This window comes from Uloborus diversus, unplaced genomic scaffold (assembly GCF_026930045.1).
Source record: "Uloborus diversus isolate 005 unplaced genomic scaffold, Udiv.v.3.1 scaffold_503, whole genome shotgun sequence".
Taxonomy (NCBI): domain Eukaryota; kingdom Metazoa; phylum Arthropoda; class Arachnida; order Araneae; family Uloboridae; genus Uloborus; species Uloborus diversus.
In genome coordinates, this window is record NW_026558685.1 from 35,603 (window position 1) to 62,684 (window position 27,082).

Genomic DNA, 27,082 nt, shown 5'->3' on the forward strand with positions numbered 1-27,082 from the left:
GAGTTACTAGTGAAAAAATAAAACATTGTTTAAAAATTACAATATTTAAAACAGTCAGAAGTTTATAAAACAGAACAACACTTTTTGCAATAAAATTTTCTTATCGTATTCCTTTCGAGGTCAAAATCCTCTCTATCTTACACTTTGCAATAGACACCAGAGCCTATGTTCAAGAATTCAGTTACTTTACCTTTAGTGTCATGAAAAACACTTGAAAATTGCCCTCTAAAACACTACATTCAAACCACACCATTATCCTCCAAACTGGAGATTACGCAGGGGAAAAAAACAAAAATACCAACCAAGTAAAATCGAAAATATATATTCCAGTGATGTTTCTGTGATGCTGGAAAATTATAATTCTGTTTATGGCAATGGTACAAGCTTGTGCTATCAAGTCCAAGGAGAAACAAGGGAAGCATACTTATTAGCCGGGACAGATATTTTGGTGCTCATCGTTCGAATGAATTGAGCAGGAAGCTGATGACTTTGCTATTAATTCTTATAACTCTTGTCTATTAGACCATATCACAGGATGTTTTGGCAATTAAAGTTAAATTCGGAGAATTAATTCCATTTAATATTCTCGTATTGTGATGTTATGCACGAAGTACGAAAGTGTCCGAAACTAAAAGAAGAATTGCTGAAAGTTTTTATCTTTTCTCTTTCTTTTTGAAGTGAAGCATCTGATGCGAGGACTTCGAAGTTCTGATCTGCAAACATTTTGTAAGGTGGAAGTGCCGTAGATGTTTTTTAATTGTTGCCAAAAAAAAAAAAAAAAAGAAAAATAATAGTTATTATTAATTTAGTTTTGTTAATAAATGTAACAAATTAATTTCAAGACTGAAATTAAGCAAGCATATAATTCACGTCAAGTCATCAGTTTGAAGTGTAATCCACATTCTTAGGTTCAGTTTTGACTCTCAGCCTTAGTTTGTTAACTTATATTAACAAAAATTAAATTACTGTTTTTTTTTTTTTTTTTTTTTTTTTTTTTTTTTTTTTTTTGGCAATTGTTAAACAGCGGATTTCGAGTATTGTTTAGTTTTCTCGTAGTTTAGAATCTATTTTCTTCATCAAAATATACAATTTTATTGTGAATATGCCTAGTTCAGACGCAGAAAGGACAAGAGCGTGGCTTGCCTGAGAAAACATGCGGGTGAGGTAACAGTTCAGAATGCATAAAAAAGAAAAGAAAAAAGTTTTACTTCTATCACATTTCTTTATAACACACATTTTTTTTTTCAATTAATTGTTTTTCTCGAGTACAGTAACTTTCAATAAATATCAAAAACAACATTTATATAAGAATCAGTGAAAAAAAAAGTGAATCAGAAAATTTTGTAATTTTCTGATTCACTTTTTTCAAAATTCAGAAACCTAAAATGAATATAAAAATGCAAATGCTAACAATGATGGTGTCACTAAAAACTATCTCGTTTGTTTTCGTGCGCTAAAACTAATAAATTAGAAAGTTTAAATCTTAAAGTAACTCCAAGAGAATCGTGACTGAACACTTCTGCGCTAGTGCTCGATTACGACTTTCTCGTTGTGTGTTGAACAATTTCTGCAGTGCTAAAGGGACTCCATTCTACCCAGCATTTTCCTAACAATTAGTACTTTATTTATGTTTATTTATTTTTTTTATTTATTTTATTTAAATTTCAATCATGTCCGAGTACACGGCATTTTTGATACTTTTTTCATTTTTTAATGTTTGGGCATACTTATAGATAGTGAGTTATGAATTTATTGATACTGATTATGTAGTGTATGGAAAATAGTATTTTATTGCATTGAATAATTATATCCTTGTAATAATAAGGATATCGTTTAATTAATTTATTAATAAGAATATCCCTTCTCTAAATTTATATATATTTTTAATTTCCAATGGCGGTCACAAAAGATAATACTGATATCCAAAACAAATTAACAAAGAAATAACAAAAGAATGACTGTAAAAAAAGTCTATGAACCCATTCGGTCTCTTACTTCCCATCAATATCGTTGCCATAAACTCTTGGAGTACAACGTAGGGCAGCGCTTCAAATGATTACAATCCATGGGTTCCAGAAGAACTAAATGGGGCTTGGATCACATGGGGGAAAATTGTAGATCACTTAGCAGCTATGCGTTTCCAGGATTCACCACGAGGAGGTTGATCTACGTTGCACCCAATTGAAAGATTAAAAACATTATAAGTTTAATGTTATTTACCAGACAAATTTAAAATATTTTCATTTTCTGCACTCAGTTTGATCTTCTTATTTTGCATTGAAAGTGGGAAATCATTATTGCTTTGTTAATTTTTTCTTTTCTTCCGTTACAGTCCGCGGCGCGGCGAGCAGGGACGAGCTGTGCGAATTGTAAAACGACCACAACCACTCTCTGGAGAAGGAATCAGAACGGTGAACCAGTATGCAATGCCTGTGGCCTCTATTATAAACTACACAATGTAAGTATCAGTTTAGTTCTCTTTCATCGTTATTGTCTTCGTCGTAATGAAAGTCCGATTGCTTTTTTAAATAATTCCGCAATAATAAGCAGCAGAATTACGCTGATTAGAATGCGAGTTCAACTTTATATAAGGCACGCGTGAAAAAATGCATCAAAATCTTGGAATAAATCGCGTGCATAAGAATTCAAAACTTCAGGAAGTCTTAATTCATCTACACGTCAGCTGATGCTTCCTAAGACTTTAAAAGTGACTTAGCTGTTTAGTATTATCTTACCTGCTAATGTTTCTTCAAGCTAAGCCCAATGGACGCACAAAATTTTAATTTTTTACACCAAAAAAAAAGTAAGAAAGAAATTAAAAGAAAAAATTACATTTTAGTATTCTGTTAATAAGAAAAAGAAAATAAATCTTGTTTGATATTTATTCTATCAGTGTCAGTTTTAGACGACCCCTTTTTGTTACATCATATTGCTGATCCCTCCCCCCCCCTCACATAAAATTCCTCTCTCTTTCCCACTCACGCCAGTGGCGCAGTCGCATTTTTTTTCCTGAGGTTATAATTATTGTCTTCACTTGTATACATAATAAAATACTAATATTGTCAACGAGCTTCAGTGGTCGTGCGTAGTAGTGGAAGGAATCAAACGTTTCTCCTTTAGAAGGAGCCTTTTAGCTTTTCTGATTGCTCCATGATAAACTGAACACACATAAAATATAAATTACTTCGTCCCATTTTGTTTTATTTTGTGACATACGCACTTATACTACTTGAGAACGTCTTCAGCTTCTAACGATTACACACTCAAGCACACCAAAACACACCGAAATTGAGCGACAGTTAGTTTGAACCAAGCGCGCAAGCACAAATACGATTACGCTTCGTATGAAGAGGTATTAGAGGGGAGGGAAAGAAAGAAAAAAAGAGAGAGAGGAATAAAAAAAGTGGGTGAACATTTTTGAGCGTAATATGTGTCTGCGAAATCGTCCTTTGATAAACTCCAGCCAAGTCCCCCGTCTATAATTATTTGCTCAGTGATCATAAATCAGAAAGGCACCGATATATGGGGGGTTGCAGAGGGAGTGCACTGAGGTGCGGGAAAGGCGTGACCTTGGGGTCAAAGCTGCCTTTTCACCCCCACATACCTGTCTCGTTACGAACTTTTACCTGAGATCTTTCTGCCACTGCTATTCATATCCAGTCGAGGCGAAGAGGCTGAAGTTTCATTTTTTCTGATGTCTTGTTGCCTATGCGTTTCATTTTTGGAAAGTTATTGAATGCGTTTGGTAATATTCAACTTTTGTTTATTTTTCTTGGAATTACGCTTAGTTTCACGTCACTAAAAATATTTGGACTCTTATCATCTAATGTCTTTCTGTTTCAAACATTTCTTAGAAAGAAAAGCAAAAACTGAGCTAAATTGTTCCTAATATAGTCGAATCTTTTTATAATGAATCATAAACCTCAATATGTCAGCATTTCCTCATCCACGCATATTGTATGCTCTAAAATATTTATATATTATATATTACTTCCTGTTGAGGCACCCCACCATTTAAAACAAAAAACAGACCCATTTAAAGTATATTAGTTATTTTTAAAACAGCAAAATATTGTTTTCTTTGTTTAGTAACTTATGTTTTATATTGGGGAAAAAGCACTGATTTATCAAATTTTGTATTTACTATTCCGTCACATTTTAAACGGGTGTGATGAATAAAACGTTCCGTTAACCGATTTACATTTGTTTATGCATGAATTTTTTGGGGCGTGTGAGTGTGATCACAATCTCTCTGAATCTTTGAATAACTCTTTATTATATAAAAGAAAATTTCTTCACTGTAAGAAATAAAAAGGATAAAAATAAATAAAACTGTCAGTGAAAGCATCTTCTTTACAATTTTGTCGCTGTTAGTAAACAATCAAGCGTAATTTCCGCTCAGTTATATGAATGCAGACGAGTCATCCCTTCAAGGGGGGGGGGGGATTTCATCACCATACGAAGTTAGAGATTTTTATCACCAACATTCGATCTCATGTTTTCTTTCCGGGTGAGTAGTAGCACCAATTAGTCAAGATGCTTTACGCTTGGGACATTATTGCTTTTTCTTGGTGGATAACGAAGTGGCGACAAACAGACAGAATTTACGGCGTCCGATGGCGCCTCGACCCAGACAGACACCCTCTTCCTGAAGCAAACATTGGGGGTATACAGGAAAAGGGTCGGAGGTAAAGTTGGTGGTCAGTTTGACTCTGATGGCGACATTTTGACAGGAAGAGGCAGTTTACTCTCCAGGGGTCAGTTCGGAGTTGAATTCTTCTCTAAGTGACCAGGCTGTTCTTCAAGCTTTCTTTTTTTTTTTTTCTTCCCCCTTGCTCACTTTTTTTTTTCTTGAATTCAGAGGTTGTCAGTGTTATAATGGATGGATTAGGAAAACTTACAATGAGGATCACTCTTGTCATGTTTGGAGAGAGGAGGAGGACGAATAAATCTGTTGGGATGTGTTTGTTTTTCTTACCAGTCAAGGCGAATAGGGAGGGTGGGACATCTATTTTTTATTTCACTCAAAGCACTAGAATGATTTCGGTTCTTACATACACAATAATAGGCATTTGTAATAATTATCCTAACTCAGCAGAAAAAAAACTTATTTTCTGAAGATGTTTTTTGTTTCATTTTTAAATTTGATTTTGAGGTTCTAATTTTATCTATTCTCCTATAATAAATTCCGTACTTCATATTTGTGGAGGCTTAAGTTTTTATAAATTCCTCCTCATGAATAATTTCTCGAATTCAGTATTTTTTTTCTTCTTTTTTGAACGATTTATTTTCATCTCGTTAAAAAAATATTTCTTTCATTTTTCTACTTATTATAATTATTTTTTTCTGTGGTGATTTGCAATCTTATTCAAACGCTTTTTATACTTTGTTATAAATCAGCATTTTAAATAATCGCCCCCCTCCCTCCCTTTTTCTTCAGCTCAATATTACTTTTTTTTTTTCTGCTACTTTTCAGTCTTATTCAAACGATTTTTATACTTTTCGCTACATGTAACAAACTGAATATCCAGCACTAAAAAATCCTTTTTCTTTTTTTTGGGAGGGAGGGGGCAACTAATATCTCTTTTATAAAACTCGATGCCTGCTGCCTGAGAGCAAAAAAAATAAATAAATAAATAAAAATAAGAAAAATCGGTATTCGTTTGATAAAATTTGGCACATTTTTATGCATTTTAAAACTGTAAAACTGTGTTAAAAGTTAATGTAACGCGCGTTTTATTTAAAATTGTTTTTATTTATTTATTTATTTATTTATTTTAATGTTATTATTTACTTAAAAATCTTTTTCTTCGATTCAGTTTTTTTTTTTTTTCATATTTAAACCACTCTCTCCTCTTTTCTCATAAAACAATTGATAGATAATTCAGCAAACATAATTAAAACCATTGAAAAACACTTAAAGAAGTCATTTGAATGATCATAAAATCTATCGAGTTGCTTTTGTTCTTATTAAAATCAGTTTCGCTTAATGACCATCGAACACTGCGTTCAGAATTGTCACATCTCACAAATTTTCATCCATATTTTGTTTAGTTTATACTCCACTCTATACTTGTATGATACATTGTATCAGATAGAATATTCCTGCTCTTTTCATTGGATTTCTTAATATTATAAAGTAATGTGTTACGTGTTAATTGCAGCTTTAAAAAAATAATAATAACAAAATTATTATGGCAATAAAATATATTGCAATGGTAATTGTAATTGCATCATAAAAGAATGGATGACAGTAAATTATTATTTTTAATGAAATATATGAGCTATCATGTGCGAGACTGAGGGTCCTTTTTGCCGCGGAATGGCTCAAAGGAACCAACTACAGATAGATAGCTCAAAGGAATTTCTTCCGCTGTTAAGGACAGACTGAATAATTCCTCAATTGTTTGATATCAATATTTGCTATAACGTGCTTATAAAAGTCCCGATCACGACAATTTTTGCAGATGCGTTGAATGATCACTATACTTTCCGCCACACCACACTCATGGATGCTTCAATTAAACAATTTTTTTCGATAAAAATCAAGGCAATTGAACTTGAAATCGTTCCCATTGATATTTGTGCGTGACTACGACTATAATTCGACAGTTAAGTCCCCCATAATACTCACATTATGGCGCAACCGAAAAGCGGCTGCCGAAATTTTGACGCACTTGAACAACTGTATTAGAATTGCAATTCAATTGCTTCCCTGCTTGGTCGCATCTTGCCAAACTTACCTAATTTAATGACCCGTTTTATTGCTTGTCGCCAGTACTCGAAGCACTGCCAGGGTGAGAAACCACGCCCTTTTCTTATGTTTTCCCAAATTTCGACAAAGAGTCATGGCGTAACTTATCACTTCGTGAAATGCAGGAATCTAGCAGGATTTATGCAAATCTTTTAGTTAAACTTTTATGGATTTATGACTTAATGTTTAGGATTGAGGAAACGAATTGTGAAGAACTTCAGAGGGGCAATTAGTAATGTACTGGTAAAAGCGGAGCAACAAGTAAGTTTTTGCCTGCGCTTTTAAAGACCGCTAAGCTTATTAAAAACATTTTTTGTAGCTATAAGTTGATTGGCACGAACCATTCCCTTCTTATGAAGCTAAAAATTGAAAGGTCTTGAGTAATTAGAGGAGAAAAAGATCGAGTACTTCATGAATCCAATTGAGAAGTATAATATGTTTTTTCTTTCCAAATTATTCTTACCTTTAATCTCAGGGATAACGTGCAGTTATTATGTGTAAACTATCTGCCAGTTTTTTTGAATATTATAAAAAATCGTTTTGTGGGAAGGCAGATGTGAAGATTCTATAATTGTTTAATAATAATAATCATTATTACTCTTAAACAATGTAATAATAATTATTATTATCACTAAACAATATAATAAAAACAATATCATGTTACAAATAATTAAAAATAATAACAGTAACTAAAAAAAATAAAAATTTAAAATTAGATCACTACATGTGTTTGTAGGTATCTAAAAAAAAAATTTCATCCAATTTCATATATTTACTTCTTAAAATTATATTTTTAAGATAACATGCGATAATGTCTAATAACCCAAAAATTGCGTATGAAACAATTATTCACGTTACACAAATGTTTTCATATGCCTTTCAAAGTTATCACACTTAATTTCGTTAAAACTCTGATCTGACACCTACATTTTTGTTCAATCTATCCTTATTTTCCAAAATAAATCCTCTCACATTTTTCCAGTTATTGTTTTTTTCTTAACGAAATATTGTATATAATGATCGCTATGTTATTCTTTACGTTGCTTTTGACATGCATTTTCATCACCCGAGCAAATAACAAACAGTTAAAGCAGGAATGTTCTTTTATTTTCTCAAAAAAAAAAAATTCAGAAAATTCTCTTAAAAAAGATTATTCAATTATTAGTTTTTTAAATAGCCTAACACATATTTTTTCGGCACTATTCTATTCTTTCTCCCGACTATTCTCCTTTCACCCGGGCACACGAGTATCTGGCGCCGGCAGTCGTTTCGGGTGAGGAGCCCCGTCGTGGGGCATTCTCAGAATTCTCTAGGCACCTCGCACGCGCCCGAGCCCCCTGCCGGTTCGGCCTTCTCCCGTTACGACGCCGACGCCGAGGTTCTCGGCCCAGTAATGGGGCTTCCGGAATTCAACGTTCCAAAGGATTACGATTTTTTTTAAAAAACTTAATCGCCTTCTTGTTTCTTTTCGAGCTGACAAATCCTGATGGGACACACATCGTTGTGCAGTGTTGAAAAGTGTGGGAGTTTTTATGACGTTTTATTATGAAGAGCACACAAATAGTTCGTATGAGGCAGTGAGAAGCAAAGGGATGTAAGTGGACTTTTTAAAGTTTTGCGAAAAACGCGTTTTTAATTTCAGATTGTAGGAGACTTTCATTGACTTTTTTTTTTCTAAATCTTTCTGTATTGCAGCACTTAATAGGCGAGTTCTTCTTACATTGCCAGATTATCTCCGATTTTGGCACTTTCATTCCTTTGCTTCTCACTGCCTCATAATGTCACATGTAGTTCATAATAAATCCCTTGACTCTAATTTGTCGATTTCGGGAGTCTAGCAAGAGGTTGGATTTATGAAGTGATTCACAGGTTTAAGTTACCTTTAAATAATATCTCCAAAATAGCGGACTTCAACAAAAGTGAACCTAAATTAGCCCCGTAAAGTGTTAATTGCATTTAAGCGTTAATTGCAGACGAGTTTATTCATAAATTAAATACATGTGTATTCGAAGCACCACAAAAAAATTAATTAATTAATAAAATAAAATAAATAATTTTTTGAGAGCTTAGGTTTAAAAAGAAGCTTTTTACAGAACTCTTGAAAGCATTCCTTTAATAAGACATGCGCCCACACATATGTGTGAGTGAAAGAAAGAGAAATCGTGGCAGACCAAGATACACGAGGATAGTGTTTGACATTGGCGAGGGGGTGGGGCGTTAACCCCCAGATCCCTTGGATTTAATACAATTGCCAATCTTAGTATGGTAATGTTTGAACTGCTGTAACCTACTCCCGCCCAAGAGAGAAATTTTGGTTGCGCTACCGCTTAACATTATTTAGTTTACAACAAGAAGCATTGTGATACCAAATTGTAAAAATATTTAAACGTTGCATGTTTCCAGAAATAAGAGTAGCTCTCCTATTTTGTGTAAATTGTTGCATATTTTTAGGAGGAAGTATTCATAAGACTTGCTTAGGAAAATTTAAGTTCTTTTTTATAACGAAATAATATTAATAGAATGGGAAAAGGCGAAATAAAAATCTATCTTACAATAGTTAATTATATACGTGCAAAAAAGGGAAATGTTACCCTATTTATGCTTATTATTTTACTGCATAGGATTTAATGATGGGGGAGGGAGAGAGATAGAGAAGGGAAGGGGTGGGGGACATTAAGCCCAGGAAGTTATTTTGAAGCCTCCACTCAACAAAAATCAGGATTTCTTTGGATGATGTATGTGAGTTCGAAACCTGATATGTTTATGTTTGTTTTAATAATTGTGTAAAACTCAACCGCATTGTGCGAAACTCAACTTAAAATCCACATAATTTGAGAAACACAGATAATCTCTTGCTATTTATCTCGCTAGTAAACACAACTTTTGCCTAAATTCTGAACTGGGGACCTTCGTGCAAACGAATTACCTGCCTACAAATCAGAGCTAAACAAGCCTTCAAAACGAAACAGTCCCCCTTAGCTTCTGCGAAAGAGATAATGCCTGAAAGAAAGGGAACGTTGTTTAGGGAGGCATGCCACACTGAACTGAACCAATGCTTCTTGTCAACACGATGTCAAGAGCACCCCTATTGCGCGGGCCTGGCGCCAGTGCTCGGCGCCAAAAGAGTGGTTATGGTCCTAAGGAAGGACTGAAAATGAAGAGTTAAACACACTTAAATTTAATGCACAAATGGTTTCACGATCTTTTATTGTAATATTGGGAATTATACCATATTGTAATGTTTTTTGTAACTATAGAAATTATTACAACTATAAACTTAAAATTAGGGAAATGGCCTGCTTAGGCGTAATTTTAAAACAATTCTAATATCTCAAGCCAGATTTTTAACTTCTAGATGTTGCAATAATCTTACTAGCGGGAAAAAGTTTCTTTATGGTAAAGGGAATATTTATTAACATTTGTAATTGGAAGCTACCACAGCCCTAATACATAAACTTATCACTAAGCATAAAATTAAGATCATCAAGCTAATTGTTTTTTTTCTATGAAAATTTAGGTGTGAAAAATTTTAATTGGCAATTTCATAGATCCAATATAATAGAAAAATAATTTTGAAATCTTTTTGACGTTAATTTTTCTGTAATTGTTACATGCATAAAATTGCAAAGTAATTAATAGAAATATGGATAAACCATGCATAATAATAGAATTATTAGTAGAACCGTTGCATGCTACTGTGTCTCACTCACATCATTTCAGTTTGCATTTTAAATCAATATTTTCCTTTTAATTTTAACAATTTTTTCTCTTCCTCTTCGAAACTTTTTCCCCTTTTTACTTAGTGAATGCATTGCGTCAGATAATCTTCACAGACACTGAAACTCCAGTCTTACATTCGATGATCATGAACAAATGTTTTGAGTTCTTGTCAACAATTTCAGCCTTTCACTAGCTTTTAAATGATCCCGCATCATTTTTTGCCCAACAGTCGTTCCATTTTTTATCCAACTTCCGCTTCTTTTATTTCCCTCTATTCTATTTTTCTTCTGAGCAGAATGTGCAACAAAGGGTCTTTTTAACTGAATCACTGTGCAACTAACACAGAGCGGGCCAAATGTCTCTAAAACCGAACACAACTCACTGCTTTCCCTTGGATTTGAAACAACATAAAATGGCTTTAAATTTCGACGCTAAAAATTTGCTTAACGCATAGAAATTTCACATAAACTACGAATGCGATATCATTCTTCAAATTAACGCGTGAGATATTCCTCAAACACGTGCAATAATTTCCACCAAGTTATTGAAATTAGTGGCAAAATGGAGAGCTGATAGTCAAATTTAAGTTTCAAAGAAACATTCAATATTAAATAAATCAATTCCAAACTAACAGATTGCTTTAAAGTGTTTTTTTTCCCCCTTGCAAACATACAAACTTCATCTCGCACTTGTTCAAAAGTTTCAGCTTCAAGAGGCCCAATTTTGTAATTTCATTTCGTTTACATCTTTGAGTCTCAGTTTCATTTTTTTTTATTTACTACTATTTTAGTGCTTTACATTTATACACAATACATATTCTAATGTGTTCTTATAAAAATTCCTATTTTTATCCTTTAACACTTCTTAATTCTTATTTCTACGTTTTAACACTTTTAATGCTTCTCTTTTTATACATATTTATGTAGAATGACCTAACGCAGTTAAAGTATAAAATTCAAGGATGGGGGAGGAGGAGGGGTAGCCATTACAGTCCTTACATACATAAAAAAATACCATACTATGATTGTATAAAACTTTCGATATTAATAGAGTTATAGCGTACAACAAAAGCTGATTTATGGTTAAAGAAAGGTTAAATCAACTAACTTTAGTTTAACTAAATGTGATAGTAATTTCTAATTGCAATAGATGTAACAAAGTACTTTCATGAAATTAATTCAGTATTTGGTAGTTTTAAGAAATTTCGATATTTTTTAATTTATAACGTAGGCTATGATGATTTATGGTTTAAGAAAGGTTTTAAATCAATCAACTTCAGTTTAGCTAAAAGTGATAGCAATTAGATGTAACAAAGTACTTTTATAAGAATTCAGTATTTTTTGACACTGCATGCATACACACAGTAGTTTTTTTTTTTTTCAAAATTTAAAATTATAATTTTTTCAAACGCTTCTGAGAACAGCTATCATTGGTTGGCAGCTATCATTGATGTATTTCGTAATGAGATAGATAAAGAGAGAGAGAGAGAGAGAGAGAGAGGGGGGAGAAAAAATTGAAAGCGTTCACAACGGCTGCCAAGAAGTTCTCGGAAAACGGTAAAGATGCCGATGAACGGAAACGAATGTGTGAACAGGCATTGGAACAGCATACGTAACGACTCTGAAGAAAGTGCGCGTATTCAATGGAAAGAAAAGCATTAAAAATACTCTGCCCCACAGCACAAGAGAAAGAAGAAATTAAACGGAAAAGAAAAACGCTCTTTCAGATGAAAGGGGGGAAGGTGGTTTCTTCGAAATTTTTACACCGACCGCTTGTGTTGCCGTATAAGAGTCAATGGATCAAATGTCATTCATCACTCATTCCGGCTGTTAATGAGAAAGTGAAACCGGTTACATAGAACCCGCGCCGCCATGAGGCTACAACTGAAAATATAAGCCCCATAATTGTTTCCAATTGCGGGTAGGAAGTCGGATGATTGAGAGTATCTTAAGTTCGGTTTTAATGCATTGCAGATGGAATTCCAGTAAAAGGGTTGGAAGAAGAAATTCTTGCTCTGTTCATACAGTCCCGCCCGGTTATAACGAAATCGAAGGGACCGAATAAAAATTTCATTATAGCTGTAATTACGCCACAAAAAGTTTAATAGAGTAAAATGAAACAAGAAATTGCAACTATTACGTAAAATTGCTGTGGGAGAGCAGTATTTGCGAATTCTTAATTTTTCTTTTCTTTTCTTTTTTTTTTTTTTTTTTTTTTGCATTTTTCTTATCGGTTATAATAATTATAATCAAGCTTAATTATTAAGCTTTGTTGTACAAGCTTGCTTATTTGATTTTTGCTGAAAGTACAGCACGAAAGACGAATCCCCCCCCCCCGTAAAATTCCAATATTTCTCTATTATTAGAATACAATCTAAAACGTACTTCTTCAAACATCTCAGAAAAACATTTCTGTAAATACTGCGCTTTGCCTTCCCTTGGCAATTCGAAATAAATACGCTTTCTCAGCTTCGCTATAAAGGCGATAGCGACTGCATTTTAGTGTTGCGATTAATATTTAATAAATGAACAGCGAAAACGCTGGAGAAAGCACCAGTAGCATTCGCATTAAAAATGAATTCATAAATAACGCTTTCTGCACTCCTTTATCCAAAAGAAATTTCTTTGATTTAGTGTATGAATAATTCGTGTATTATGTAACAGAAAAGTTTAAACATTTTAAATAAAATATTAAATTTTTATTTCACGACCTAGTACCTACTGAGCTAGCTGTATTTTGTGGCTCTGATCGTTCAACCTTAACAATATTTGCTTCTTTCTAGGTTATTCAGAGGAAAAGGGTTGAGTTGGAATACATTCACTGAACTACTACTAAGTTACAGAACTCAACTCAGCCCCAACAACTCTCCCCTATTACCCCCCAAAAGAAGTAAAAGATTGTCAAGGTCCAACTTGAACATATCTGAGCTATATTATATAAAGCCTAATCTTGTTTAACTGAAATGATACGGGGAGAACGTATATAAGCAGTTACAGAGAGAATGGGGTAATACATCCTAAAGAAAATAAGAAATCTTGTGTCCCAATGACTCTTTCATTCTACAGTTAGCACTTAGGTGTGATGATAATAATAAAGCAATGGAGTAAATGTATGTACAAATAAGTAGTTATAAATACAGATAGCCAAATGCAATCCAAGTTTGTTTTTTTTACCAGTTCCTGTAAATATTATTTACAATCCCAAAGTGAGATTTTTAGTAACGCATCCCATTTAATACTATTTTGTGGGGATGCAAAAAAAAAAACTTTGAAATCAATTTTTCACTACTCTACTCCAGGCACGAAGCAATGCAAGTGAGCCGAGATTATGAAGATTCATTTATGCATGATCTACTGAATAAAAAATGATCAAGGGTTCGGCAGGAATGAAGGTGTGGCTTATCATCAGCCGTGAGAACTTGTACCTTTTAGAAGGAGACGTAACTCTTGGATTCGAACCACCAATAAATCACATTATTTAATACAAGCATTAAGGGAAAGATTATTTTTCAACTAACCCGAAATCTTTCTCGAATATAAATCAATAAGAGAATGAATTGCAAATCCGTTAAATACGAGTAAAAAACGTTAATGATACAGAAAACGAACCGTTTTCCTTTGACGTCTCCTTTTTACTTCCTTTTACAAAAAAGGAAGTATTGTATTCGCGAAAAAATTTTCACTCAAAAATCGCCCTTAATTTCCATTTTGCTCACCCCCAAATGAATGTTGAGTTTTTTTTTCGATTCGACCACATGCGGAAAAGTGCCTAAGAATGTATAGACACGCGAAATATCCATTTTGACGATCACCGAGGTAATTACAACGACTTTTCTCGTGACGTCTGTATGTATGTGCGTATGTGCGTATGTGCGTATGTATCTCGCATAACTCAAAAATGGTATGTCCTAGAAAGTTGAAATTTGGTACATAGACTCGTAGTGGGGTCTAGTTGTGCACCTCCCCTTTTGGTTGCTTTCGGATGTTCCTAAGGGGGTCTTTTGCACCTTTTTGGGGGGAAATCATTGTTAATATCAATGCAAACTTAAGTGGTGTTATAATTTGGTAAACACTTGGTGACGTATCGCCAAGCTTTTGGTCGCCAAGTTTTTTCGCCAACTTGGCGACGATTTTTTTCTTTTTTAAATAACTTGGTATTAACTTGGCCACCGATGGAAATATTTAGAGAGTTAATCATTGAATCACATTATTTTTATTTGTTTTTGAAAGTACAGTAATTCATTTTCAAAATTATTTTTTGGCAACAGGGGAAAAACAAACGATTTCTTTTTTCTTACTTTTTTTTTTTACTTAAGTATTATTTTCCCGAAAGAATTTTCACTCAAAAATCAACCTTAATTTCCATTTTGCTCACCCCCGAATGAATGTTGAGTTTTTTTTTTTTTTTTTTTCAAATCGACCACATGGATAAGTGCCTAAGAACGTATAGACACCCGAAATATTCATTTTGACGATTCCCGAGTTAGTTACAACGAATTTTTTCGTGACGTCTGTACGTACGTATGTATGTTATGTATGTGCGTATGTGCGGATGTGTGTATGTGCGTATGTATGTCGCATAACTCAAGAACGGTATGTCCTAGAAAGTTGAAATTTTGTACGTAGACTCCTAGTGGGATCTAGTTGTGCACCTCCCCTTTTGGTTGCATTCAGATGTTCTTAAGGGGGTCTTTTGCCCCCTTTTGGGGGAAATCATTGATAATTTTGATGTAAACTCAAGTGGTGTTATAATTTGGCGAACACTTGGCGATATATCGCCAGTCTTTTGATCGCCAAGTTTTGTCGCTAACTTGGTGACAAATTTGGCGATTTTTTTTAAGTTTTAAATCTGGTTTCAATTTGGCCACTGTAGGAAATATTTACAGAGTAAACTATTAAATCACATTAAAATTACCAATAATGGGAAAATGACATGAAATTGGAGTAAAAGGAAGTCATGTGATTCACACATCAGCTCGTTTTTTTTTTCAGTAAAGTCGTTTTAAAATATAAGTTTTTTTAAATAATAGACTAATGTAAAAGTTAGCAAAACTTGCGTTAAAAATTATACTCTTGTAGCTCAAAACAATGTTGAGTCCTATTTCACTCTTTGCACTGAGTTTGAGTTTGACAAATTTCTCTATCTTCAGTCTTTTCAAAGCAGCAAACACTGTCTTGCGAGTTTTTTTCTTGATTGGGTAGGCATGAAAAACATCGAGATGTCAAACTATACTCACATTCAGTCTTAAATAACCTGGATAAGGTGTTAAATACGTGAAAAATTCTTGCGCGTGAAAATCACGGATGATCAAATTCACTACTTGTACGTTGTCCGTGGAAATCGTGGGATAAACATCTAGAAGGTTAAATACATTGTATTTACTTCATTTTTCTGAACTTCTTGATTCAATTTCTGAAACTGATTTACTACTATGCCATATTGCGAAGTACTACAAGGATTTAAAAAAAAAAAAAAAAAAATTACTGGCAGCTTATTGAATGAATTTTGATTTAAATATTTCATACGATAATGATTGAATTGAGTAAATTTTATTTACATATACACTTTTTCTACTAATAACTTGTATGATTTTGGAAAATTACAAAGCAAACTTTTATTGAATTGTGTGGGATAGTTATCTCGGCATGATACTTTGAAAAGATTCGGTGCTTTAAAATAACAAAAATGTGGTTTTAGACTGATCCCGGTTGAAATGGATAATTTCGACATTAAAATTATTAGATTTAGTGCTTTGGAGAGGGAAAGTTAAATTTGATATATTAATACCTGTGGAACTTGCACCGAGTAGCTTATTGTCTACTTCCAATACACAAATTAATTAGCTCCTTTCTTTTGTGCATATCTGCCTACAAAAAATTACATTCTTATTAACTCGAAAGAATTAGCTTTCATCAAAACGGATGAGACTGATATTTAAATAATTTTCAGCCCTATAATTGATTTTGATCGATGGGTCGATCCGTCCTTTTCATCTTTGCGACCGTTACATCATTCTCGGTTTCAGGATCAGAAAGGAACGATCGCCCAGGGCAATTTCACCACATCTCCTCACAATTATTTCTCTCTCGCTTCACCCCAGTTTGAAGGAACTCAAAATAAGCTGTCCTCTCTCACAATCTGTGTGGCATAGGCGAAGAAATAATGACCCTTCAATTGTTAGCCAATTATTATTGTGTGCGTGTACACAGTTTGCTTTCTTGTCGTTTTTTTTTTCTTTTTTTCTTTTCTACCTAACTCGCATCTTCCTTTGGTGGATGTCGAACGGAAACTTGTTAGGTAATAACAGTTAATTTTCGAGCCCGAGATGTTCGTCAGAGTGAAAGATCGTAATTGAGCAAAAATTATCCCTGGCAAAAACAGTAGCTCTAGATGAGCACTACATCTACGGAGCTCAAGGTAGAAATATTATTTTTATTACTTTTCATTGTGTTATTTTTCTGAAAATTTTCATTTTCCAAACATTTTTTTTCTTCCAGCGAGTGCATTTTTAATGAATAGGTTTTAAATATTGAGTCGGTGGCGTCGCTACGGGGGGGGGGGGGTCCACCCCGGGTGTTACCCGTCCGGGGGATGACACCCAAAGTGGAATTGCAAGTTTTTGAAAAATATGAAACTAAAATGCATTTTTACGACTACAAATGGGAAAATTTTCCGCGGGAAAACTCACAGATCTTTACTTGTTTTTTGTACATTAGCCCACTTGAAATTTCGTTATTACACAAATGTAGTTGTTTCTGAAAATTGCATGAATTTCATGTTTCTTTATTTTTTTTTTCCTTTTGCTTTTGTAGGGGGGTGGGGCACACCCATGCTAGGTACGCCACTGAGTAGAATTGATAGTTTTCGTAACTGTCGGTTTTTTGGAAAGTGATCAAGAGGTCAAATAAAAGGAGACAATTTCATCGCAATCTTCCTGTTTAGTATACTGGTATATTGAATTTATGGTCACCTTTTTTCTTGCCATTACCCTATAATAGCAGTGTCAAAAATGGGATTCTTCAGTGAAAGTTGTGTGACGGTCACATAAAGATCCTCGTTGAATAACGATCACGAAAAGTCACTATAAAGCCATTAATAGGTTACAGGATCGTACTTTTGTCAGTCCGTGGTGACGTCGCACTATTGAATGTAAAAATGCTGCATAACTCTTGATAAAGATTTTTTGAAAATCAGTATACAAGTTTTTTGAGGATTGATGGGAAAGGACGTTTTTTGAGAATTGATGGTAACTAACAGGAGCCCTGTGCAATTGTGCATTTGTCCATTGCTTGTTTTAGAACGAAGGGTTTTTAGCAAATTCTGAACTATCAGACGCTGAACGTGTAACAGACGACAAAGCACGAATTTGCATTGGGACACATGCAGAAAGATCAAGTCTGTTTAATACATGATTGCTATTCAAATAAATTAATTTGTAATTATATGTCGTATCTTTTCAGAAAAAATATTTTGCACTTAACTGTGCCCAGTTATGGATATAAAACGTAGGTTTAATCAAATCAGAAATGAATTATGCAGTTTCTCTATCAATAGTGTTTCGTACATAAACTTTTCTTGCTCTGTAGGTTTTGATTATCCGCTACCCTTTCAGTGGATAAAGAAAAAGACATGCCACTTCATTAGCAATGATCCAAACAAAATTTCGCATCAAATACCCGAATAGCCCTAATGTACATCCTGGTACGAGTGCAGGTGTGTGATGTATATAAGTGTGCTCGATGACTTCTTTCATCTGTGTAATAAACACCTGCTCTTCAGTCTAAAACTCTCAACTAATCTCACCTCTTGCTGAGTCATAGTGCCGAAAGAAGAAAATAAATGACGCATGTTTTTTTTTTTTCGTTAATCTACGAATCACTGTTTCTGTGAATTATCATCCAAACTAATAGTAATTTTCCCAATTTTTCATCCTACATCTGGAAAAATAACGGTGTATTTTTTATTTCATATTGTTACATGCGGCATTAGCCAAAATGAGTCTCTTCAGAAAGTGAAACGATGCAGTTTCCTTCTTGAAGTACTTCAGTGTTTGCGAACCTTCAATTTACTAATTGATTTTTAAAAGTATATCATCCCATATATAAGCTAATGTATCAGAAAAAAAGCATTCTATTTTATGCAGAGAAATTGACCCTTTCCTACTTTATTATACCCAAAGACAAAGAGAAAATCTTAATGTTACTTTTCCCCCCATTTAATGTGTGGAATAAAGTGATGATTTAGTTAGTTATTAGTAATGCATCGTCTCATGTTCGTCCTTATCTTTTTACCCATTTCATTCATTGATTCCATCTCATTTTTCTTGGGCAATGTTAGCCACAATTGCTGGTCCATATATAGGTAAACCTGTAAAGTTCACCACCTGTCTAAATTGACCGCTTTTGTGTGGTACAAATTTAGTTTTGTATCAACCTCCATAAGTTGACCTCCTGTCCAAGTTGAGCACGAAAGTACGACACCGTTAGTGTGCAACTTATACAGGTTTCACTGAATGATGAACAATACGACAGAAGGTTGTGCACTCAAAACTATTTTTCAATCTAATCAGTTTTAACAGTTCAAGAAACCAAATTATTAGTATTCTCCAACTATTATGCGATTACTTTAAGTTTTCTTATTCTGAATAAGTTGTTTTAAATTGCTTCTTGAAGAGAGAAGAAAATGAAGATAGTACTTTAAACCAGGGGTTCCCAAGCTTATCCTAGTCGTGGCACTCTTCGAACAATTAAAAATTTCTCACGGCACCAATCAATTATCTCTATTGCATGTGTAACTCTTATCTACCTAATCTATCTATACATATGTACATATTTATATATATATGAATAGAACTGTATAAATGCGAATGTAGATAGATAGCCAAGCATTATTTTCATTTATTTGCATGATTTTGAGGAAACAACCAGAAAATATGCAGAAACAGGGTATCCACTGATTATATCTTTCATGAAATAAGGACGACTTCTTGTAGGTTCTTAATGTAGAGGAATGTCATTTCGTGTTTTTGTTTTCTCAAGTGAAATAATATATGAAACCGGGTGAGACTTTTATGAGTAACTACGACACTTTTTCTGTTTACTTTGCAATTAAGATTTGATATCGTGGACTATCTCTACGGCACCCGAGGGTGTCGCGAAACCCACATCGAGAACCCCTGCTTTAAACCATTTCAAAACCTTTTTTTTTTTAGTACCAATTCTGAAATTAGGTCATAAATTAAGACCATCTATATTTATGATATTTTCCGAACTGTCGTTAAACTTCTTCACTTTACTTCTTCGCTTACTGAATTATCCAGAGTTCATTGCGGTGTCAAAATGTGATCCCATTCCACTGTCTCAATCGCATGTGAAAAGAGCGAAAAGGCTCATCCACAGTTTAGTCCTTTCTACTTTTCGGACAAAACAGGACACTGTCGAACGATTTGGGACACCACCAACAATACACCCAAAAAGAACCGCATTTCGGTTGTTCTAACCGACGACAATGTAACAGGAAGGCAGGTTCATCGTGGCGCGACTAAGAACTATTATGCCAGCTCGCCTGTTCGGCCCACCCCTCTCCCTCGTCTTTAATTGGGTCGTTCCCTCATTGCTATTCTTGACCACCCTCGCCGATTATTATTTTTTTTCTCTCTTCTTCAGCTATTTATTTAATTTTATTTCTTTTTTTTTTCTTCTTACCTTTCCTTCTCAACGCTGTCACCAGCGTTCCTTTTTGTGCGTGTTCAGTGGACCTGACGCTGCTTCTCTCTCTGTTACGTTCGAAATAATAATAATATACGAGGTATAAAGAATGGAGGGGTTGAGATTCAACCTCGGACTGTGTTCTTTATTATTATCATCCTTTTTCTTTATTTATGGAAGATTGATGAACACGTGCATGCATGAGTTGTTTCCATACAATTGATAAAGGCTTATTAAAGCCGTTTTCAATTATTTCATTTTTGACATTTGAAAAACTTCATTCAAATGCTCGCACTACAATTATTTACTGCCTGCAAAAATTTCTAACAAACACAATTACGCTGCAATTACATTTAATCAAATCAGATACCTCTAAATTCTATTGTGCTTCAATGTTTTTTATGCTAATCAATAATTACTTTTAATCTGTTTTCGAAGATATTTCTATTTTATTATCACTGGAACGGAGAATTAAAATAATTTGATTGACCTACTCGCGTGTATATTTATTTTTAATTGTGCATTGAATGTAATGCTATCTTTTTTCTGCTCTTAATTAATTCTTAATCTCCTACTTTTTGGAAACCAAATTTTAATTCCATAGTGATGTGAAAAATTTATTGCTTGCCAAAGTTTCTGTTTGATTTTTTTTTTTTTTTTTACAATTGAATCATGATTGAAAATTTTTGAGGTTGTTGAAAACGAATAGAGCTGTTCAATTTTAAAAAATTCAAAACTTTCGAAAATCTCAATTTTGTAATTAAATGTAACTGCAAATTTTTAGCAATTGTCATTTTAGAAGGAGATTAACACTTATTAACACTTACACAGATTTAATATAAAGCACAATTACACTAATTATAAAGCTATAGAAAAATCCAAGAGAATTTTTGCGAAAAGAAAATTAGCATATTAGGATTCCACAAACGTTTATATCGGCTTTTTATTGCAGAAATATCCCGGTAGAAGTAAATTGAACAAAAAAAAAAAAAAAAAAAAAAGTCAGAAATGTAACTTACTGTCCAACCTCGGATTGTATGGAATTTTCAAACATCCATATAAGACGAATCTATCTGAATGAGGGGAAAAGTAAAAATTTGATGCCGGTATTCCGCTCATTTGAATGAGATTCTGCTTCTGCAAAAGCTGGCATCGCTAAAAAATAATAGATTCGTCCATTTCGGGCTGTAAAACGTTTTTTTTTTTTCCATACAATCCGTGGTCAGACAGTATAATTATGCAACTTTTCACTGCTTACGATGAAAGAATAAAATGTAGTCAAGAGCGTAAAATGCAGCATATTTTACGCACAAAATCACATTTTTCTTAATTTCTTGAATTGAGGAAATGGATAGGATTGAGAGTGAACCATTTTAAGTTTTGAGTAAAACGTGGCGAAAATGCAAAACCTATTAGTGAGCTTTCGTTGAAAAGCTTTTCTAAATCTTTTTATATTTAGAGAAACACTTGCCAGGGCTACTAGTACCATCTTTTACCCCAAAACTGATGATTACCATCTTTTACCCCAAAACTGATGATAGTTTATTCTACCATTTGCAACAGTTATATCCAAATATTTTAATCGTGACACTTACTCTTTTGCTAAGCTCTGAACGTGTTTTGCTCGATGTCGATATAGACAGTTCCCCCGTTTGTGTCATCGATTTAGGTAAGAATATTCATCGTAATGATGTCTACTGAGTAGACTATAACGACTACTTCGCCTTGCAGTAGTCCATGTCGATCTAATTATTTGTTAACCTTTTGACCCGAATATACTCGTGCTGGGCTATATAATTTGCATGGTGCTGCAGCACGATAGGTACTTGTAAAAAAACAGCTCCGCATCTCCACTTAGTATTTCATTTTGTATTTATTCTTCAATCTAAAATCCCATATTATATTGTTGCTAACGACAAGGCCAGCATATTTCATAAAACATGTTCTTCGTGAAAGCAGTATTAACTACAAACATCGGAAGTCGATTGAGGGAAAAACAATTAGACAAATTTTTCAGGATTTTTTTTTTTCAAAAGTTTTTATCAGTTTTACTTGTCTTATCTGGCAGATAAAAGTTATAAAACATTAATTATCACTCTTAACATGCGATGAAGACGAAACAAAAACAATGTAACTCCAGTTGAATAAATCGACCTTTGCGCATGAAAAGTAAAAATAAGACATAACAACGTATAAAGTTGCACAAAAATTGCATATTACTGCATGTGTCTTTTCATCACAAGCTTTCTTATTTTGCATTGAAAACTGGTGGTTCTTTGTAACCTCGAAACACGTATATGCAGTAATCTGCAATTTTTATGCAATTATACGCTCTCATTTTTTGTTTTTACTGTAACTGCAGTTCTATCCATGACTCTGACATTGGAAACGTAATGCCAGATAAAAGCAAAAACCTACTACCCCCTCCCCCCTCCATAGCACAAACAAACCATACTATGTTCATTTTTTGGTCGAGAAAAAAAGAATTGCAAAGCAATTTTTATTGCGACGCCTAAATGTTTTGAAAGAAAGCAGCTCTTCTCGAAGAAAATATCAGAGAGAGAACGAGAGATGGGGGTGACAGGTGACAGAGCAGCAGCGGCCTCCCCGCCGCCGCCGCAGATGTGTCAGGGACCTTCGCGGAGGAAGTGTCCGACGCGCGCCGCATACCTAATCGCGTCACCCCTCGGCCCCGTGCTGCCGCCAGCCTTGGGAAAGAATCGCGGCCGCTTCGAACTTCGCGGAAAAAACAAAAGCCTCTCCAGCCTTTGGCTTTTGGTAAAGTACAAATTTTGGATCAGGCTCATAGAAAAAGTGGTTTATTCTTTTTTACTTCACTATTTTTTAAAGTTATTATTATTATTATTATTTATTTTCTTTTTCCAAATCAACTCCCTTTTATTACTTTTTTACGTTTAAGAATTTCACTCCGAAAAATGACAGATTTAAATTATACATAGACTGGTGAGTCCTAAAATTTAAATCACACTAGGGACTCTCACTCTAGGGACTAAATGATGTCACATTTCTTTCAGTAAATGCGGCCTCCCTACTGTCATAAAATGTCCCACTTCATCTAACGCCCTGCCATCCCCTTGTCACATGCCACGCTGTTTTCCATAAGCACATCATTATAAAAATATGTAACGTCACACTTCTTGTTTCCCCCTCCCTTCTCCTTTTTACAAACTTACACTTTCACGGACCCCTAACTCCTTTAAGCGTGACATCACTTGTGGACGACCCCTCAATTTTTAGATGGATTCCTTTTTTAAGAAACAGATAAAGTTACTGCTTACTACTGAATTTTGTTATAATTACTTTTATCAATTTTTATGCATTTTTTTGAGGATTTTTTGAATACGAAATGCTCAACTTAATTCGTAAATGAATGAACTTTTCTTTCGATAGTTCTCACTCATACTTCTCATACTCTTTCCACACATTTAACAGTACTTATTAAAAAGCCCAAGTTACATTTAACTAACAAAAGAAGAAAAAACTAGTTTTGTATGATGTTGATGGAATTTTGCACTTCATTTAGAAAAAGGCAAAAGAATTTTTGAACCCTAATTCATTCCTTTTACCTTAGGCCTTTTCACAATATCTGTTTTTAGATTTGATGCTCATTCCTTTTCATTAAAATTTCTATTCCTATTTACTATTTTTTCGCCTACTAATCTTTGTATTTGCTTTCTTCTACGTATTAAGATTCATAAATATTCTATTTCCCCTTAATTGGTGTTTCGATTTCTCATTTTTGTTCTCTTTCTATTTACATTGCTCAGTATTATTTAATTACCAGTCATAAGTATTTATTTCTTTCAGTACACCAAATGTATTCTAATGCTTGGTATATTTGTCATTCTTATTTACTTAGCTTTTATCTAAATTTATATATCCATTAATATTTCTTTACCGTACACCCATACCTCCTCTTCAATTATATTTTTATTCCTTTATGTATCTCTATCCGTAATTTATGCTCTTAGACCAAACCAAAGCCGAAACTCCACAAGGTGCAGCATGCAACAAGTGTTCGGTGCGTGCTCGGATGCTACATCGCGTGACACGACCCATCACTAATACTTCCTGCCACCAGTGTTAATTGGAGGCTGAAGAAACAAGAAAAAGTTAAGAGGGAACAATATAAAAAAATGTAGCGTTGGGGTTCACCATCAATCTGCTTATTTTTTACTTTTCTAAATATATAGTAGATCCACGCTTGACTTTCTCACAGTACGCCGCCCTTTTTACTGCCTGGACAACCGAATTTGCGAGCCATTTTCGTTGGCAATGACCACTGCCAGGAACAATGCAAAGCAAGGGGGGTGCGATTAAGACGCATTACCTTCAGCATCGCAGGTAATTATTATGGGAGTTGTGCTGTCTTTAAGGTCCGGCTGTAAGGCCTGTCACAGACGTCGCTCACGCAACGCAGCTTCCGGAGTTCTTGTTGGTGGGATTGTTTATTTCCTTCGCATGGGCCCGAGTTTTTTTTCTTTTTGCCTCTGCTGTCTTCTGGTCTTCATTGTAAAATAACTAAGTAAGTGAAAAAGAGTTTGGCGAGGATTGTTAGTCGTTTCCGATTGTAGTGTTGATGGTCTTGAGTGGCGGTGTATTTTATGAGCAGCCTTGGGTGCTCATAAACAATAGGCTTAATTCAATGGTCTGCGATTTTGTATCTCTGCGGAGAAAGAGTTAAAATTTATTTTTATTTTCAGAAGAAATAATTGACGACTCAAAAATAGCTATAATTTTTTCAGCAACAGATGGCATAAGAATACAGTTACTGTTCGATTTATTGACATCACAAACCACATTCTGATTAACAGGGGTGTGCACAGAAATTTTGGGACCCCCGTCACAAATGACTTCTACGGGCCCCTCTCCCTATTGTCCAACAAGATTTCACCCCTCTTTTTGATCATCTCGGAACCCCTTCAAGGTTGTTGCCCGGGCCAATTAGTGTCCCTTCTCCCCCCACCCATGTTCACGCCTCTGCTGACTAATCTGCCGATTTTACGTCTATGAGGAGAAATAGTTTAATAATTTTAGTTAAATCATCGGAAATTCAACGAAATAACAGTAATTTAACGAAATGAAGTAGCGGTTTTTCATTCAAAAACTTGCTACTTTTTCTGACATAATATTGCTTAACAAATATTGAAGTACTTCAACAAACCTGTTGAAAGCTAGAAATGTAAGTAAAAAATGCCATGTATAATTCATATTTCTCCCTGCACATACACCTAATTGTGCGTGCTGCTTTTATACATCTTATTTACATAAAACGCTTAATTTCTTTCAAGTTACTTTCAAAAATAACAGGAGGAACGCGTCAATTTAACTATGTGTTGAGCATCAACGGGTCTCTTGAGCTAGATTCAGAATGGGACTGAGGCGGAAACAAAACAAAAAAACCGTTTCATAGATTCTGTGGTTGAGCAATGATTTCAATATTTCATCTTTAAACTCTGTGTGCAAGCGCAAAATTTGAGTGCCTGGTATTTTTCTGTTGTTGCTTATGTTTTAAATTTTATTTCAGGTAAACAGACCTCTTACGATGAAGAAAGAAGGCATCCAGACCAGGAATCGCAAGCTTTCATCGAAAAGTAAGAAAAAGAAAGGTGGTCTTGCAATCCCGGAATGTCTGAAGCCCCTCGACAAGCCCTTCTCCAGCTTTGGCCCTGCGGGACAGCTCGGCTCTATGTCCTCAATGTCAGTGACCATGAACCATTACATGCATCAGGGCAACATGCCCATATCCATGGCGGGATCCTTCGTCACGTCGCCGCCCATGCACATGAACAGCGCCCCTGGACTCTCTAGCCTGTCCCTCAGCTCGAGCGGCGCCCCCCTGCAACTAGGCACAGGTGGCCTAGGTTTGGCGACCTCCAACAGCATGGTAGGGGCCATGGCTTGACATAGGGCTCCGCCACAGCCGAGCATCGGTTGTTGGGATGTCGGTCATAGACATCATCACGACAAACTCGCCTCGTGTGCGCAACTCTGGACTACTCAATTTCCGAACTCTCTGTCCGGGGAAGGGTCGTCCCCCCTGTGTTCCGGACTGGTGGACTACAAAGAATGATTTTTTTTTTCATTCGAGTCAGAAAACTTATGTTTGAAAAGAATGCCGATACGTTTCGCTGGAAATAATGGTTCGTTCCCGGGCGCTAGCGGATATAAATACTGGAAAAGTGCTTTCCTCTCAGCTGAAGAATTTTGAGTGAAGTCTCTTTTCTATGCCAACCCAGTGACTCGAACGTGAATTTTGAATCACGCACATGTCCTGAAGTCCGTTTATTTTCAAGTACTCATACCATCCGAACGCAGATATCAAATTCACTGATACGTCCGAAAGCGAACCATGGACACACGGAAGTGCGATGCCTGTATTTGACAATTCAGCCGGATCTGATATTGAACTGGCCGGACTGATAAAGAATCTGGATTGTGTTAGGAGCGGATAAGTCTTCCGAAGACATGGTTGTACAATGTAGTAAGGACTCTGTTGCCAAATCCGGCAATTTCTTAGGAACAGACACTGCAGTCTTTGAAAGACTTGTGAATAATTTTTAACTTGAATATTTTTGTTGTCACGTTTTCTTTCATCATGTGTGTTGTTTTCCTCATCATTGTCAGGTCATGATCAAAGACGGCATTTCATCATTTTCAGCTACACGAAGAACAATTACCATTACCTTCAAAACAAACCCTTAGAGTTTTACATATTTAATATTTATTTCAACCATTTTGTTTCGAAGAAATTCCCGAGTTTACAACTCAGCATTTAGATTCCTGTTGCTTAACTGGTTATTGTTGATTTTTCATTCATGTTCACTTTTAACACATCAATTTTTAAATGCATTTTGAGCATAAATAACATTTACAAACG

General features: G+C 34.7%; 1 protein-coding gene across 1 annotated transcript in view; it reads left to right on the forward strand.

The window, feature by feature from the left end:
- Nucleotides 1-26,856, forward strand: part of LOC129233531 (transcription factor GATA-3-like) — a gene marked incomplete at its 5' end in the record, with an annotated part of 51,766 nt that extends 24,910 nt beyond the window's left edge. Inside the window, 2 exons of the mRNA XM_054867542.1 lie at nt 2,333-2,458; nt 25,730-26,856. Coding sequence (XP_054723517.1) covers nt 2,333-2,458; nt 25,730-26,107 — 504 coding nt within the window. The remainder of the gene's footprint in view (nt 1-2,332; nt 2,459-25,729) is intronic.
- Between the last annotated feature and the right edge of the window lie 226 nt (nt 26,857-27,082).